Genomic DNA, 18,415 nt, shown 5'->3' with positions numbered 1-18,415 from the left:
TATTTCACTCCCCCAGGACACCCTCATGTGCTGTGTGAGCAGTCTGACCCATGTATACATTTACAAACATAGAGACCAGTTTTTTGGTATCAGGTTCAATTGTCAATAGGGACTGAAGTTTATCAGGAGAATTCTAAGTTTCAGAGTCTGAAATGTTTCCTCTGACATAGTTCCTGATTTTTAGATACCTGAAAAAAATGGGATGACTTGCTTTCAGCTGAGCAAATAAAGAGAATACTTTATCAATGTCATTAATAGTAACAAGAATTTCCTCTTCCAGGTTGAAAAAAACAGCATCTAGTTGTGAAGGAGGAAATGCATTATTATAACAAATGGGGGCTAAATTGGAAGTGTTTAGTAACTTCATTAATTCGGCCAATCGTTGACAGGGGGAGTGTTTGCCAGTATTCAATATCACTCATAAGTTTATCAATCATAACTCTATAGTTAAATATATAAAGCAGCTCTGATTTTTGGGGAACAGTCGCTCCCAGGCATTTTATGTGGTCAGTAACTTTAACTGGAAGATTGCTGAGAAACTCAGGATCTAGATCCTCATTTAGAGGCATAAATTCACTCACTTCTGCCAATTTATGGTATACCCTGACAACTTTCCAAACTTTTTAGTAAGGTCCAGTAGTGGTGGAACAGATTCCTCAGACTGTGTCAGAAACAAAATTATGTCATCAGCATACAGAGATATGTGATGATCCATTTTTCCAACAAGATGTATAGGGATAATTTTCAGGTTATTTCTAATGCTGATAGCCAGAGGTTCTATGCATCTTATACTCTCTTTGAAGCAACACAAAAATCTTTAATGGATCACTTTTTCATCCTGGCTACTGCTTAAGTTTTAGTCTGTTTTCAACAGAGAAGTCACACAAGCCAGAAAGGTAATGTGCAAACATCAAAACTAGCATAACTTTTTTGAATAGAGACAAATGTTTCACATTAGACTATACAGTATATTCTTACAATCTTAACTGAATAGGCAGTCTAACAAACCATGATACTAGAATTAAAAGTCAAACTCTTTCTACTGTGTGAGAATTTCAATTCAAATTACACATGATGCAGCCACAGCTAGAGCTTGTCATTTACATATGAGTGCAACTAAAAGTTGGTGCTTGATTTTGTATTTTGATTTGAATGTAAAGTTGTAAAGGGTAAGAAGTAAAGCACTGAAACAAAAACAAATTGGGCGAGGCTGCAAATAGTCTGTACTTACATGGGTGCATGTTTCAACTGGGTTGAGTGAAGCTCTTGGTAACTGGAGAGGGGATGTCATCCCAGTTCTGTACTCTGCTGAACATCCTGACCTGTCCATAAAAGCACCTCTTTACTGGGGCCCAGGCTGCAAGTCTGAGGGGGAGTCCAGTTCTTTGCCTAAAACATTTTCTAACCACCGAAATGACAAGCAAGAAACATCATCCTAAACTGCCCTAAAAGGTATACAACAGCAACAGGTTAAAGATCTTCTTTTATATGCATCCAACAGAAAATGTTTCTGGTCAATAGACAAGTCTTTGAGGAATCTAAAAATGTCTTCAAAACAGCAGCCAGTTTTGTTAAAGTTTGACTAGTATTTATCTTTGAGAAATGCTACGCTTTGAGATTCAAACATAACCATCAATGCAAAATTTTAAATAAAAAAAACATTAATTACCTGATAATTACAAACTATGGCTAGACCACAGACTGCATATTAAATTATATTATATAGTCTATGGACTAGACCTATGCATGTTCAATGCCAAAATTAGGGACATACGTGCGTATCAAACAAAAGTTTGGCCTTGAATTATATGTTACATCTAGTTTATCTAGAAGCCTTTAGTTACACAATTGAGTGCTGGTGTCCTTCCTTTGGCCATTGAGGTTGGTCAATTCAAAAGTATTCAGGAGGAAAACTGATTGTGTGAGCTGTGTGATTCAAGTAAAGGGAAAAGTGCCCTGGACCAACTGTCCAAACCTCATACTGAGTTTACAATAAGCGTTAGTTAAAAAGAGAAAACTAGTGAATCCTCACAATAGATGAGCTGGAACCAAGAAGGTTTGACAGTTTTGCTTAAAAAATTATTTTAAATAATTAATCAAAGATCGACTAAGTTAATCGGTTAATCGACTAATCTGTTCAGATCTATGCCAAAGTGTTATCTGTATTACTATTAGGTTGTAGTCATAGATCTGCTGGTTTGGTCATCCTTTTCACAGCTTACTAATGCCATCTAAATTTTTCATTTTCATTTTCATTTTCATTAGCATTAGCTATAATGCAAGCCAACTTACACATTATTGCTACCTAGCTAGTTAAAATGTTGGAGCGATCGGGGATCACCAGGGATCCTCACTCTCAAGGTCTAAGGCATGAATGTATTATTAGAACATCCCTGTTCTAAGGGCAAATCTCAATGCTCACAGAAAAGACAACATACATGTAGCAAACAGCTAGCTAGCTTAGCTAACATCATTAACGCTGAATTTAACTAGCTATAGCAAGTTCAGCGAGGTCAATAGTGCTAGCCGGCTAGCTATAGCATTATTTGCTTGCTAGTAACATTGTTTTGCATTTAGATACGGACACAATATTACGCATACGTACCTCAAAACAACTGTTTTGGCTTTCTCCTACAACTAAAGTTAACTGGAATCATAAAAGGCTTGATACACTTCAGCATGTAAAGTAGCTGCACGTGTCTGTGGTGGTGGTTGGCGGGAGTACACGTTCTTCCTGGTTATTGCATGCATCAAAATGTATTTATGCACAACAAGATACGATGTAAGAACTAATAATGTCTTTGTGCATGTAAGAACTTACTTAACATGCAATGTAAAGGTGTCATTGGGGACCATTTCTGAATAACTTAATTAGCCTATCTACAACTTACTTTTCTGCCCTGGCTTATATTTATGTCTAAATTGTGCACTTAATTTTTACAATTAATGTTCCTTATTGGGTCAAATATTAATAAAACCACTTGAGTCATCTCCGAATTAGCATGTCTCAAAATGACTTTACAGATGCAGAAAAAAATCTACCTATTTTTCTCATTATGAACAACAAAGAAAACCTGTCTGTTGTTGGATACATGTACAGGTGAGGTGGTGCTGGAAGAGGCTCAGGGGAAACTACATGAGAAAAGGGACTGATGGAGAGGAGTGTCTGCCATCTCTGGTGGTTTGAGTCACCAGCATCCCAAGTGAGGCTGAGCCGAGTTTCCTACATCAGGCCCTACTCAGGGCTCGAATACCATTGAGTAGCTTTATCAGATGATGACTTCACTGCAAAAAAAAGTAAAAGTCGTATGTTGCATTTCATCAATACAGCTACACTACAGTTTATAATAAATATGATGACAACTTAAGTATTAAAAGCTTGTTGAAATAGATGTCCATCACTATCTATTTTTCTACTTTTATTAAAAGTTTTTATGTTGCAAAGACACAACAAAATATCTACCCTAGTATTCTCAAATTGTAATCCAAATATTAGTATGGAGTCCTGGAAGACTGAAACGTTGCAGCTAAAAAATAAAGAAATAGCCTAGATTTCAAATATTAATGAAGTGAACAATGCAGTTCAGGAGTCATGTTGTTGACATCAAACACCAGAACAACATTTCTTCACACCTGCTACTGTCTGAGTAAGTGAGAGTGGGCTCTGACCTTTGACCTGTGTGGAGAGCACACGCCTTTCTAGTTCAGATAAGCTATGATCCAGACCACAGTAATGAGGAAGAGGGTCATCAGCTGTGTGAGGTGATCTATGTGTCACACTGGGATACCTGCTGTCTTTATAAAGTGCCAGAAATAATCAGTCTTTGCAGTTTAGTCCACTCCCAGTGTATCTTCAAGGTGCTGCTTCAAGGTGTAGAGGGATTTCTTTGTGGCTTCATCAATATTGCACTGCATGTGCTTCAGACAAGCAAGTACAGCACTTCATTGGACACGTATCAAGGTTTCCCAAGGTGAGTTTGTTCATTAAGACTTAAACCTATTGTAAGAAATTTAATGTTTTCTTATCTAATTTAGCAGGATATACACTGTGTTTGTGTTCTTGGTTATGTGTTGACTAGATGAGGATGAGCCTACACATGTGGTGTATGTTGGTCCTGTTTCTCTGTTCGAGCAGTAAAGAGATGGTTGTGGATAAAACCAGACCGGCAAGGTATGTGTTAAGTCTGTTCCAGCATAACTGGATACTGGCATGTTCGAACGTTTAGCAAATTTTATATGGTTGAGCAAAATCGAGACAATATGAAACCAATATCTGACATAAAATGACAGCTTTAATGAATATGTCCATTTGTCTCTTTAAAAATTTAGTGTAGCAATTCATACTGAAAAAAACTAAAACTAAATAAATATACTGTTGTCATAGATATTTGAAGTCTCTTGTGAAATATGTATATGAAATATGCCATGACATGATGTTTAGCACTGAAATTGTAAATTAAAGAACTTTCACTCATCAACACTTCCTTTCTTAGATTGCATTCACATCTGATGGAAAAACGACAAAACATTATCCAAAACCTCAAAAGGCATTCAGATGGGACATTCACCAGTGACTTCACCCACTATCTTGATAAGATTAAGGCTAAAGATTTTGTGGAGTGGCTGGCCAGCACCAAACGAGAAGGGTGAGCTGAAAAGCAACATCTATACCAAAGCTGCCTTTTTGGTGATGGTGTGATAGGACTGTAAGAAGGCAATACAGAAGTTACATGATGTGTTTTACTGCAGATTGCATAGAAATTAAGAGAAATAGGTGAGCAGTTCTGTGAAACAATTGCAACCACTAAGATGTCATATTAGTCAAATATTTTCACGTTTACCAGTAGTGTAGAGCGACTGCACATCTCTATGTCATTTTGGACCAAAGTAAAAACGGTTCACATGTTGTGTCAGTATTTTATATTGGATGTTTCTTGGTTTTGTGTGACTTCAACCCCTTATATTTTACTTGCAGATGTCATGAAGACCTGCTCCACATTGCAGCAGAAATTTAAGACCATATTACATGTACTGTACGCTTGATACTGCTTTACATCATCCAGCAGCATAAGAGAAGATGAAATAACATACAAAACATTGGTCATTTTATTATTCTGAGGTATTCTCAAATAAACATAAACATTTTGCACTTTGCTGTTTCCATAATAAGCAACAAAGTAAAGAAAAATAATCAAGATGTTCAACTTCTTGTCTCATCTTACTTGTTATTTGAAATTTCAGAATTATTTCCATCTACAGGCTTACTGTTATTTCACTTTACAAGAAAATGCATAGTCATGTTCAGATAATCACGTCTTACAGAGAATGCAGGCTTGATTTTTTCTGTGTCTTATTTAGATTTTTTTCTGCAGTATGAATAAACTAATAATGCAAGATGAAATAACTTCAGATAATCAATTTAGGGTCTTTTCTGAATGCATTGTGAGTTCACCTCAGGTGTGATGTTGTGATGCACACAAATGTATTTTCAAATTATTTCAGATTTTGGAATAAAATCTCATAAAGCGGCAATATTTTTGGATTGGCGTTGGAGATTGATGATAGGTACTGTCAATGCTAACCAAAGGAAATGAATAGGTGAGGCAGTATTTAGTGATCTGTTTTTTTAAAAAGGGACACATTTCATACGTACATGGGGCTGACCAGAGGTGGGTGCTGTTGTTCAGCAAATCAGAAAAATCAGGCAGCCAAACAGCTCAGGCTCAACCCAGGCTGATTTGGGGGAGAAAAAAAATAAAAAACAAAGGCAGTGTGTGGGTGTAAAGGCATCTGTTTTGTTTCCTTGTGTAGACTGCATATAGCAGGCACTTTGTTCACACAAATTTACATTGTTGCACAAGAAGGTTATGCAATGAGGCAGGCAGAAAATACACAAAGTAATGGAGTTAACATTTAGTGGAAAGGAGGGGCTGGTGGATGTTAGATAGGTGGATAGAAACTGTAGGCTGTAACTGGTGATGGTGGTAGTGTAGTTTTTTATGTATATGTGTGTAATGGGAATGTCATGGAGGGGGGGCTCCCTCTTTGGGCTCTGTCCTCCCTCCTCAGTCTGACTCTCAGGGGGGAAAGGGAAGGAACACCAGCAGAGACCAAACACAACCCTCTTATCTCAGTCAAGGGTGGAAATGGGATCAGATAGTAGGAAAACCCCCTTTTACTGCTGGCTATTCACACTTACTGCCTGTCTGACATTTACCGGCAGGACTGCAGCAAAATGGGACAGAGGAAAGGGAATAAAAGTAGGACAGAAATGAACAATATATTCCAAGCATTGTATTGCAATGGACAAAGAGTCCTTGTAAATGATTTATAGCTCTCATTACTGGTTAAATGACTATGATAATATTCAGTAGCACTATCACGTGTATGAAAAGCCAATGTCTCATTAAAAAAGCTAATCATGGCAAAGGAAATACTGTGACACGCTTAATCGTTATATTTAGCCACGTTCAGGTCTACCCACAGAGAAACCACACGCTATGTGGCAACATACTTCAGAGGAAGGGGGGAGGTGGGATGAGAGGAAAGCGAGCAGAGGAGGAGGAGAGGGGAGTGTAGGTGTGGCTGTCTTCGAATTAGGTCGAGCTCCTCCGCACACTAAACACATTTTTATGGCTGGGTTTCGCACCAGCTCCTCTTCCCATCTAACCCCACCCAAGGAGCCTCAGAGCCGGGCAGAGGATGTTCGCTCTCCCGGTACCACCTCCAGCACCAAGGACAGCTCCTCGGCATAGCGCGCGGCAACAGCGGCTGCCGTCGGCGCTTTTAGCCGCTCTCAGATGTCCTTAACCAATTTTAGGACGAAATGTCCATATTTTGGTGAGATTTGTTTTGAGCGTGGGAGCCGGTCTCCTAGGCAGCCGTGCATGGGCACAAGCTGATAGAGGCACTGGGCCAAACTGGGAGTGTGCTGCTGACTCAGCCTCGACTGCTGCATTAATTTATCTGCACTGCAGTGCTCCACCACCTCCCTTCCCCTTCTCTTTTCCTTACCTCCCCCCTCCCTTCCTGGCTCTCTCCCTCTCTTCTCTCCACCTCACTGCACTTTCTCACAGCCATCCTGACAGAGCGTGTGTGTGTGTGTGTGTGTGTGTGTGTGGCGGGGGTCGTCGATAGTCAATATATAGCAGCTTCCCATGTGTAGATGATATATAACAGAGAGACACATTGATTTGAAAATACCATACAGAAACCCAGGGAGACGGAGGAAGGGCGGGGGAGGAGGGAGATGCTGAGAGTTGAAAAGAGTCCATGTGACTTGAGGGAGGGAAAGGAGCCAGGGAGACAAAATTTTGTAATGTGACAGAAAAGGAAAGGGAGGAGAGAACGGAAGGGTGGGTAGGTTGCTCCATGGAGAATTTGCCATCTACTCTGTGCCTACAGTCTGAGAACAACTTCATGCATCATATACATACAATTCCATCTACTCTCCAAAAAGGATTTCTTACCCTCCTCCCCTCTCTGCAAACAAATGGGAGAAGCACAAACAGATCAATATCTCCCAACATGGCTTTTTAAGCCCTGTTCTCATGAGGTTGTGAGGTTATGGGGATCAGGACTGTAATACCTCTAGGCTATTTACTTTATGGTGGACCACAAACAAGAGCATCACAGTGCAGATGGACTGCATAATAATGGGGCTATAGTCCATCTTCTGCCTGTGAGGGGGATGTTAACACGGGGCTCTTAACAAATTCAATAAGTCCATTACATTTGAAAGGCGTCCCTGTTACCACAGCGCCACTCAGCTCCATTTCACAGGATGTTTTGTAATCCACTTGCATCCACATACAGCACCACAAAAGTAAAAAAAAAAAAATCCACTCAAAATGGTGACCACTACTTAAAGTGGACACAATAAATCTGAAATAAGCCTGAAGGAAAGGAGAGGAAGAAATCTAGAGGCTCTGCCATGACAGTTGGCACTACATCTCTTTGAAAAAGGCAATAAATATCTTAAGCAAAACATTTCATAAAAAAACAACACACAAGTTGTAACTGGAAGGCTGCTTTATTGGTAATAAAAAGGTTCGTGCTCAAATGAAGACAATCTTTCATATATTCTTACCAAGAGTCCAAGTGGTTGTGCAACACACCATCATATTGTACTGTATATCCTCTTTTATCACGGTGTCAAATGATAACAACATTTTGAAAAGCACTTTTTAATTTTTCAGCAAAAAGAAAAAAACGCCCATAATAAACCATGCTAAAAAAGAATGAGTCCTATAATCAAATATTGTTACAAAAATAAATTTCAGATGGAAACAGAAATATTGAAGAAATAAAACAGAAATATAGAAGGCAAGCTGCTTTTTCACAAGCCAAGTGGGTGACACACATAGCACTAAGAACAGGACATTTTTGAGTTAGCTGTTTTTCTGTTAACATCACACACTGTTGAATATTAAGATGAAGTGGGGTGTCTGGATGATCCTATTTCTGACTCAACATCCCTGATTAATGTTGTGCTCACCCCACAAACCCCCACCCTCCACAGTTTGGAAACATATTTTTTTGTTTCAGTGCTTTTTTTTTGTTTTTTTGTTTTTTTCAGTGTGGCCTCAACATCCAAATTCGCAGAAAAAGCAGAAAAAAGGCACATGCCATTGAGTGGAACACTAGAAACAAACCATTCAACAAAAGAAAGGTGAGGATGAGAAGCAAGTACATGATTGTATGCATGTTGAGCTGTAATGGCACTGATGTGTGGGTATGGGAAAAAGGCCCTGGGGTAGGTACCATCTCAGGATGTATGAGGCAGTCAGTCACACCAGCTGACGTCCTCCGGGAAGAGATCACTGGTAAAGTTGGTGGGCAGTGAGGAGAGTCACCTGTGTGTGTTTGTGTCCGTGACTGTGGGTGTGTCCTGTATACTCGGTGAAGGTGAGAGATATGACAGTAAGTGACAAATGTGCTGGTAACATTATCCTTTCATCGTGATCAGGCTACAATCCATGGCAAGCAGCTCCAGTAACATTGCACATGAGCTATTCCCCAACGTAGAAGGGTGCTGGAAACAACCAGTTTTAGACATCCACTGAACGTGTTGCACATAAATCAAATGTGACAAACAGTGTTCTTCTGTTTTATGTATATACATATAGACATATATGTATACATGTATTTATCTTTTGTATTATATAATATCTATATTTCATTCAATTTCCGTCAACAAAGTGAAAAGTGTCTCAAAAAATCCAAAAGGTAACAAATGTGACAAAGGGCATAGCTGGAAGCCATTCTATATTATTGTTATTATTCATTTTTTGATTATTAGTAGTAACATTTTTAAAATTCCGTATTTACAAAAAAACACAACAAAGCATGCGGATAAAATAAAATAATATAATACAATATTTATAGTGTCTCTCAAAAAGTTCATTCTTTTTCAGCGATTGTGCCATTTACATCATAGCCTGCACTGTACATATATATGTTTTTGTGTTTTTTTTTGTCTTTTTTTACTTGTTTTTTTTTTCTATTTTTTTCTCAAGTGTGAATGTATCATTCTAAAACATTACATCCAAGATGAACATGGGTAAATTGAATGACATTACTCACTCCTCCTGTGGTTCTCATTGGGAATGTATTTGGTTTTTAGTGCGCAGCAGCCAAACTGATTCGGAGACCTCATATTGTAAACAGACCTCAGTTATTGTTACAGACAGGGGGTTCTGGTACAGGCAGTGTTAAACACACCAAATGGCATTAGTGGTGTGATGATGGATGCTAGATTTATGTCCAGTCATCCACTTATAAATAGGACCATCACTCCTGTGTAGAAAAAAAATGGCAGGAACACCTAAGGAGGCAGTTGTGTTTTGTCTACCACTTGATAAAGCCTCAGGTTTTTTTTTAATGAAAAACACCCACAAAGCTTATTATACAACATAGCTGCGTTGATGTGAGGCCTGCTGATGTTTTATCTTGTCAAGTGTCCGCGTTTCTACCTCCATCTCTTGCTAGTTATATTTGAAGCGGGTGATGAAAGCCTGCAAGTATGCGAAAAGATGGTGCGAGCCTGGGTCCAACACCACACAGTGTTTAAGAGGTCCCACAAAAGCACAATGATACACTGACAAACATGGGACTTTCAGCACTCTGACTCAGACCAAAGCACTATTCTCTTCTTCTGCTCTCCTGTTTCTCTCTTGTTTTCATGGCAGTCAGTCTAAAACCCTGAAGGGAGGGGCTCTACCTATTTATTGGCCCACGTTGATATTGAGTTATTTATCACCCATCCACCTCCCTGAAATACAAGACAAAATCCATTTGATTCTACAGTCCAAACCACAAGCCCTTCATGGCCATCCACCTTCCATACATGCTAGGCATGACAATACATGTCCTTGTGGTAATTCTCTGCTAACGCTGCTGTTTCAGATGGTCAGTGTACCTCTCACAGATTAAAACCTTTTCTGAGGACATCAGAGAAGGACTTTTTTTTCTAAATCTGGCAACTCAAATTGTCCGAAAAGCAATACCTAAGACATCACTCACAGGGAAATTCTGATGTGGGTCTGACAGAGTACAAAAGAGGAACTTGAAGTGAATGAACTCAGTAGGAGTACTGTCTAATGTATCTACCTAAATGCTGTTTTCAGTTCTTCCACTAGCCCAAAACAAAACAACAAAAGGAATATCAAAAGAATAAAATAAAACCATATTTCGGTCCCTTCTCCAGGATCTTCAGCAGTAGAGGGGATACCTATAGACACTTGAGCACACCAGACCCTTACTGATGCCAGATATGGATTCCTTGGCGTGAAACATCACCTGCTCTCATTGCCGTAACAGGGACCACAGGTAAGTAAGGAAAGTGACTGTATGATGGATGTAAGTAAACAAAGAGATGTAAGCCGCAGATTTGTTTCAGGACAACTGACATGGCCCTCCAAATCTGTGCATCCTCAACGTGAGGATATTCTGCTTCCTAATACTCATACACTCCACACTCTTTCTATACTACTAACATTCGGAGCAGCAAAAAAACATTTTCTAGTTTGTGTTGTTGGCTGATCCAACAAAGACTTTGCCTCTGAGTGCTTACATCCTTCATTCACCTGAAATTTTAATGAAGGGCTTAATTAAAAGATCTGTCAGTTGAAAAGCAAAACTAGTGAAGGGCAGGATCATACGACTATCATTCCCCCAATATTCTATATATCATTATTCAAAATCTTCATTTTCCAGTTATAGTTCTTGTAATTTCCCCAGTGGACAGCCTCAAACTATAGTCAAGCCACTGCAGTGGTCTGAGAATTAGTGTCTTGTGGACTATGATTACTCATGCATGATTCCTGATCAAAACATGCCTTCATGCAAGTCATTTCTATGCATTGAACGAGCACAATAATTATTATTTATCTGGAACTCGGTCTGAGCAAGTCTCCTTCAGCCCAAGTCAAAACAATGACTAATGACCCCTACCCGGTCAGTGTGAAAGCCCATGTAGAAAATGTCTTTTTCAATGTCAGTATAACAAAGAGGAGATGAAAAGACTAGTGACATGGGCTAAATGTTATCTTTTTTTGCTGCTCAAATAATGTAAAGATGCAAGTATACTCAGCACAAACAAACAAAAAAATCTTTGTCTACGGTTCTGGGTTTCCCCCTCCCTCGCTAATGTTTCCTTCGTAGCTAAACTTGCTTGGTTGATTATTGTTTTCTTCTTGATAAAGATGGCAAACGCAGTGTTACCCTCCTTTAGACTGCTAATACAGTTCTAGTGGGATCTGTATGATCCAGTCCCGTAGCATTGGAGCTTTGCTGCGGGGGTCCACACTCGGTGGTGACAGGGATTTTGCAATTCTTCAATCATCTAGCAGAGATTTCTGTGCCTTGGCAGTTGGTCCCCAAAGAAATGTGTGTCATTGGCCAGCACACTGTGAGTCACTGTTTTTCATTTTGCATTTGCTCACTAATTTGCTCATTAACTTGGTCACTATGCAGCAAAGTTCCGTGGTAAACTGATTGTGTTTGGTTCAGCTGTCTTTGACGACATAAGAAACCACATTTCCTCAGTAGTATTTGAGTCTGTAAACATTTTTTTGTGTGTTTTTGTTGTTTTTTTTTCTTACTTGTAAATGATCACTTTTTCTACATTTGTTGGGTTTGGGCTCAGAGTCTCATCTCACTGTGTTTTATTGGATTTCGAGAGTCACTGAACCCTAACACTTGGATTCCCACTCATCTTTTTGGTTTTTGTCCTTCTCTTTCCTGACCCACTCCTCCTTGTTTTCATCCTGCTTCTCCTTGTCAGGTTTGGTCACGCTGTCATAAGAGGGGAGAGAGGCTGTGGATGGTGTGCTCTCCTTCTTCTCTTGGTTGGTCCCCCCGTTCTCAAGCTTATTGTTAGTAAAAGTATGGCGCTTGAAGATGATGCCACGCCTGATGAGGTGGGTGCGGTAGGCGTTCTGGATAGTTCTGGCAGAGACATCCTCCTGTTTGCGGCGAAGAGTGGTGGTGATGGGTTCATACGACACCTTGGAGGGGTTGGCTGCCACAAAACGCTCCTCCATCTGTTGCCTCAGCATGTCCAACTCACCACTGTCACCCAGCACTCGCTTTGTGAAGGCAAACAGGATGTCCAGGCAGTGAATGCGATCACCACTCACCATGGGCATGTCCATGGCAATTAGTTCTATAGTGTTGGGCTTTGGCACACGAAGTGGATGCTCCAGTGCGTCGGCAAAGTCAGACAGCTTGGCAAAAGTAATGAACTGAGAGGCAGTAGGGTCAAACTTCTCCCAGATCTCGTAAAAGGTCTCAAAGTCGTCCTCACTGAGTGGATCAGCACTTTCCTCTGTGGCCACACTGAAGTTCTCCAGGATGATGGCAATGTACATGTTGACCACAATCAGGAAAGAAATGATGATATACATGACAAAAAAGAAGATTCCCACTGAGGGGTTACCACAGTCGCCCTTCACGGATGTACCAGGGTTTTCCAAACTGGGATCGCAGTCTGGTGGGTAGTTGAGGATCGGCAACAGCAAGCCATCCCATCCAGCCGACGTAGTGATCATGAACAGAATGATCATGCTGTTGCCAAAGGTCTCAAAGTTGTACAAGTCATCAATGCCCGCCCCATGTTTTACGTAGCCAAAGTTAGACATGCCAAAGATGGAGAAGATGAACATGACCAGGAAGAGCAGTAGGCCAATGTTGAACAGGGCTGGCAGTGACATCATCAGAGCAAAGAGTAAAGTCCGGATGCCCTTAGCTCCTTTGATCAAACGGAGGATACGGCCAATACGAGCCAACCTGATCACCCTGAACAGGGTGGGTGACACAAAGTACTTCTCAATGATGTCAGCCAGGAACATGCCTGAGAGAAAGGAGAAGAAAGGGGAAAGGAAAAGGAAAGGAAAGGAAAGGAAAAAGGAAGAGAAGAGAATACAATCAGAATACAACAGACTTCTAGAGGTGACGTTCTCAAGTTGCTCCCTCATTGCTCCATGTCCACCTCCCTCACTCACCGACAATAGACAGGATGACCACCACCACGTCGAAGATATTCCAGCCATTGGTGAAGTAATAGTGGCGAAGGGCAAAGAGTTTGAGCAAGAACTCTGTGGTGAAGACTACAATAAAGATGAAGTTGACCCAGTAGAGAACGAGCTCCGTTTCATCTGACTGATCATCTGTTTCCACCATCATAGTGACCATGTTGAGGCAGATGAGTATCATGATGGAGATGTCAAAAACTTGCTGCGTCACAAAGTCAAACACCATGCCCTGGATCTTGTTCTATGAGGAGAGAGAACACAAAGCGGGATGAAGTTGAGATATACTGAGGTTTAAACCAAAAGCATCATATGTTATATAATCTCAACACTTGGTCAAAAGGAGTAACCCCGAAAAAATACATACCTGTGGTCGAGGAATAGGTTTTTGTGGCTTTTTGGACCCCAGTTTTTTCATGGCATTGTAGTACTTTTTCTGTTCCTCTGTCATGAAGATATCCTGGCCTCCAAAGTAAAAGGATAAACAAAGATTTGGTTATAATCATATTCTGGCACTTTAAAATGAAAACTCCTAAAGCAAAACAGAGGATAAGGAGACAGAACGGGTCTTATCTTTTTCTTCTGCTGGTTGAAGTTGTCAATGATCACACCAATGAAGAGGTTGAGGGTGAAGAAGGAGCCAAATATGATGAAAACGACAAAGTAGATGTACATGTAGATGTTGACTTCATAGTCGGGCTGATCTTCAACCTTGGAGAGAGGAACAATGTTGAAGGTAGTGTTGTGTTTTAGTAACAAAATTAAAGAAATAATTCGACATTTCGGGAAATATGCTTATTTACTGTCTTACCAAGAGTTAGATGAAAAGATCGATATCACTCTCATATCTGAACAGTAAACATGAAGCTATCACCGGCAGCTTACTTAGCCTAGCACAAAGACTGGAAACAAAGGGGGAAACAGCTAGCCTGGCTCTGTCCAAAGCACCTCTAAAGTTCACTTATTAACACCTGTCTGTTTAATCTGTACAAAAATCAAAGATCCTGGTCAAGAAATAAAGCCTTGTCTAAAGTCCATAGTCCAATCTTTATGCTAAGTTAAGTTTAAGCCAGTTAGCTGGCTGCTGGCAGTAGCTTCATACTTAGCATACAATCTCCTCATCTAACTCTCAGCAAAAAGGTGAATAAGCGTTTTTCACAAACATTTCCTTTGTTTAGAGTCTGGCATACAGTGAAATAAATGAGTATTACATTATTTATTGAAGAAGCAATGAATATACCTCTCTGGAATCCACAGCTGCATACATAATGTCCATCCAGCCTTTGAATGTGGCCTTTCAAAAGAGAGACATGACTAAATATATTTGTAGCAAACAAGTAATATACCAAGAACATTCTAAATTGAAATCAAAGAACCTCAAACTCAAACCGAAACTGATGCATGTCCTGTGGTACAGCTTGTGCATGGAAAGAAACAAGTAGATGAAGAAAAGAGCATGGAGAAACACCAAATATACACAATGAATATGAACAATAGACAGCCTCAGAGTACTGTGAAGGTAAGTGGAGTTTCAAGCAACAACAGACCCTCAGGTGATGCACAGAAAGAAAAAAAACAGAAAAGTGCATAGTAAAATGAGAAAAAAAACAAGTTAGAATGAAACAAGAAGTCAGAAAGAGCGGAGAGGAGGAGCGACACTCTCACCACTTGCAGCAGGGCCAGGTAGCCGGCGCCCACATTGTCAAAGTTGATCTTGACGTTCTTCCACCTGACCTCGGTAAAGTTTTGTTTCATGAGGGCCTCACACTGGGTCTTGTTGTTGACCACGTCGACGGAAAAGTATTCCTCTGATGTCTCATTGAAACAGTAGTAGTACTTGCCCGCAAACAGGTTGACCCCCATGATACTGAAAATCAGCCAAAAGATGAGGCAAACCAGCAACACATTCATAATGGAAGGGATGGCACCCACCAAGGCGTTGACTACCACCTAGACCAGACCAGGGAAGACAGGACATGACAGAGTGAGAACCACGAAACTAACGCGGCTCATTCAACCCCTCCAACAAGACACTACATACTGTTATGGCGTTACACTAAGTATTTAAAAAAAGCTATTCAACACTTTGTTACAGGTGGCATTAGGAGCAGCAGTTCAATGCTGTTATGATTTAATGTAGCAGAAAATAAGCACTGCACACCACTGTGATAATGCATACTGATGTGTGGGGAATTAATGGGAAGGAGATCTGTATCAGTCCTGCTCTAATTAGTGCAGCACTGATGTGACTCTTAGATGCTCTTTGATCTGTTGAAGCATGCAGCTATAACTGCTTAAGGGATATTCAAGCACACACACACACCAAGGCAAATACCAATATACAAATATATAAGAATCACATGTTATGATGTAAAATGTACAATTTATAAACCTTTTATATAAAACATAATAATTTTGGGACATTTTGTGATTTCATGATTGCAGCCACTTTCATACAACGCAGACTACTATTTCATGTTTTATACATGGTAGAACAGAACAGAATGTCACTTTTGCACTTGACATGAATGTCATTGACATGTAGTGTGTAGTACTGAACTAATACAGTGTTATGAAAATATGCATTTACAGTTGCTATAAATGATTTTAGAAAAAAAACAGACTGTGAGTTCATGTACTGTAAATGATTGTAGCAATTGTACACTTCACATCATATTTGATCCTAATATTTTTGTTCATAAATTTACAGGCACACACACATACATACATTAAACTCACACACTCAGACACACACAGACTCAGGCATATGCACACATGCCGCTTCCCAGTGTTTGTCTCCAAAAACTCACAAAACTGTTAAATGCTCCTGTTATTATATCACCTTTATATATATTTATAAATTAAATATATGTACATCCAAAATAATCATATAAAAATGAAATTATAATAGGAGCATTTGACAGTGTTGTGAGAAATACGGGTTTTAATATTTGGACAAAATAGATGTGTGTAATGTTTACTTTATAAAGCTTACAATGTCAGTAAAAACTGAATCACGTGTCAAGTGTTTGCCATACCACTATGAAGTGTCCACTCTTACCACCCCAACCTTAGACAGTCAATATTCTTAATCTTCCTGGCCCTTTTCCATAACTAAGTCCAACAATATAACACAACAGCAGTAACAAAATGTTTTTTTAAATCAATTAAAGTATAATAATTCCCACCACCACCCCAAAAACTAGGCCTGTCTAGCAATCCAACCTGATTTGCCGCAGATTTATCATAGCCAGTAATAAGCTCAGCACATAATGCACCGCTCACTACCAGTGTTAGGCAGGCTGACCAGCAGCTCTCAGGCAGACATGAGCATGCATGTCTTTGGCAGACTCGTTTTGTGGAGCCATATTCCCTCCTCATTAGACAGACAGGGGGGAGCTCTAGAGCAGGATTCTCTCAGCGTGTACACGACCTTCACAGGCTGACTCGTGTTGACCGTAGAATCATATATTTCACATGTGGTGTACAGAGGGCACACAATGTCAAATGTAAAATGCTAAAAGAAAACGGCTTTAGGATGATATTTTTCAAATACGATTATAGGCCTAAAAATCTCACAAATCATGGTCTAAAGTCTTTCAACCACAGTGTTGCCATTGCACTCGCTGAGAGAACGACTCTTTGCTCGATCTGAGATACAATTCAACTGCTTTCAAAAATTCAGTGTTTAAAAAAAGAATTAGGCCATGCTGTGTGGAAAGCATTCTCAAAAAGAGGGAAAATGGCTTTCAAAAATGCATAAAGTGCATCGGCAGTTATAGTACATGCGTGTTACATGGCATTGTGCAATCTCAAGAACAGCTCAAATCAATCAATAAATAAATAGAGAAATGTGTGGATAGAGAGATAGCGGATAAAGAGATAATGGTTGAAGCTTTGCTTGCTTGTGTGTCTGACGAGCCTTTCTGATATTTACATGGTATGTATGGGTCTGACAAATATCTACAGCACAATATGGCTGAGCTGAGAAACCAACATTGGTCTGCAATATGTATTGGCCTGCTCACAGGGAAGATAGGTGATTAAAATGATTGGGGTTCAGAGATTATATCCAACGGCCCCATGATGACTAATACCTTTAATAGCTGGCAAAGATAAAACTACCAAAATCATTGTCATTTCAAAATCGTTTGTGTAACTAAAACTTCAGCAGTTCGTCAGGAAAAAAGGTGAAAAAAAGGGGGATTTTCTGAAACTGGGGTAAAGACGGCCAGAGATGTTGTCATTCCTGTACAATGCATTGCTCAAAAAAGTAGGACCGAGATTACAAAGCAGCATTAAGAGAAAGAGAGAGCAAAGTACATAGTCAAAACAGCCCATAAACATTGCATGTTAAGCAGTGCAATGTGTCCAATTGAAGCTGCACTGTTTGCTCAGCGCTGTTGGTTTGCGGTGGCCTCTGCGATGCATCGTGCTGTGACACTCAACCAGCGGGGATATAAAAGTTCTCATCATTCTAACTCTCCAGAATCTCTTTCATACGGTGTCATCTCTCCATTCATGTACTTCCCTATTCATTTATTTATTGCTTTGACCTCAAATTTTCCGTTTTCAAGTTCAAACAATATGGTAACTCAATTGATGAACATAGACATTATAGTAAAAAATTGATACAGCAGGATCAAATTCCTCTTTTTGTTTCCCTTTGCATTACTGGGCCACCCTCACCTCTCTTACCACATACACCCAGCGAATGAGGTCATTCATAGGGGCATTGATATTGGTATTAATACACTCTATTATAGCAAATATGCCATGATTTCCAACCCCAAAAATGACATAATCTTATTGACAGATCTATTTCCCATCCAAAAATTAGCAATTAATCCTATAAAATTTCAGTGAAACGTTCATGTCAACAT

General features: G+C 39.8%; 1 protein-coding gene and 1 long non-coding RNA gene across 12 annotated transcripts in view; one reads left to right on the top strand and one right to left on the bottom strand.

The window, feature by feature from the left end:
* Positions 1 to 1,878: 1,878 nt before the first annotated feature.
* On the top strand, positions 1,879 to 5,973 carry LOC122883059. 5 transcript variants are annotated; one of them, XR_006379552.1, is made up of 6 exons: positions 1,879 to 2,056; positions 3,101 to 3,297; positions 3,859 to 3,971; positions 4,080 to 4,171; positions 4,494 to 4,646; positions 4,976 to 5,973. It is a non-coding gene; the product is annotated as an uncharacterized LOC122883059 (long non-coding RNA). The 5 variants fall into 5 exon arrangements; XR_006379553.1 differs by having other exon boundaries at positions 1,883 to 2,056; positions 3,101 to 3,203; XR_006379550.1 differs by lacking the exon at positions 1,879 to 2,056 and adding an exon at positions 2,315 to 2,361.
* Positions 5,974 to 8,016: 2,043 nt separating this feature from the next.
* The window catches only part of scn8aa (sodium channel, voltage gated, type VIII, alpha subunit a), a 47,955-nt gene continuing 37,556 nt past the window's right edge, over positions 8,017 to 18,415 (bottom strand). For all 7 annotated transcript variants that reach the window (XM_044212377.1, XM_044212378.1, XM_044212375.1 and 4 more), the window contains 6 exons: positions 15,198 to 15,482; positions 14,773 to 14,826; positions 14,106 to 14,243; positions 13,900 to 14,004; positions 13,506 to 13,776; positions 8,017 to 13,354 (listed from right to left, as the gene is read on the bottom strand). In XM_044212377.1, coding sequence (XP_044068312.1) covers positions 12,195 to 13,354; positions 13,506 to 13,776; positions 13,900 to 14,004; positions 14,106 to 14,243; positions 14,773 to 14,826; positions 15,198 to 15,482 — 2,013 coding nt within the window. In that variant the 3' untranslated portion in view covers positions 8,017 to 12,194. The remainder of the gene's footprint in view (positions 13,355 to 13,505; positions 13,777 to 13,899; positions 14,005 to 14,105; positions 14,244 to 14,772; positions 14,827 to 15,197; positions 15,483 to 18,415) is intronic.

The sequence above is a fragment of the Siniperca chuatsi genome, linkage group LG10 (genome assembly GCF_020085105.1).
Source record: "Siniperca chuatsi isolate FFG_IHB_CAS linkage group LG10, ASM2008510v1, whole genome shotgun sequence".
NCBI lineage: Eukaryota > Metazoa > Chordata > Actinopteri > Centrarchiformes > Sinipercidae > Siniperca > Siniperca chuatsi.
Note: the sequence above shows the minus strand (reverse complement) of the source record. Positions and strands in the feature narration are given on the sequence as shown.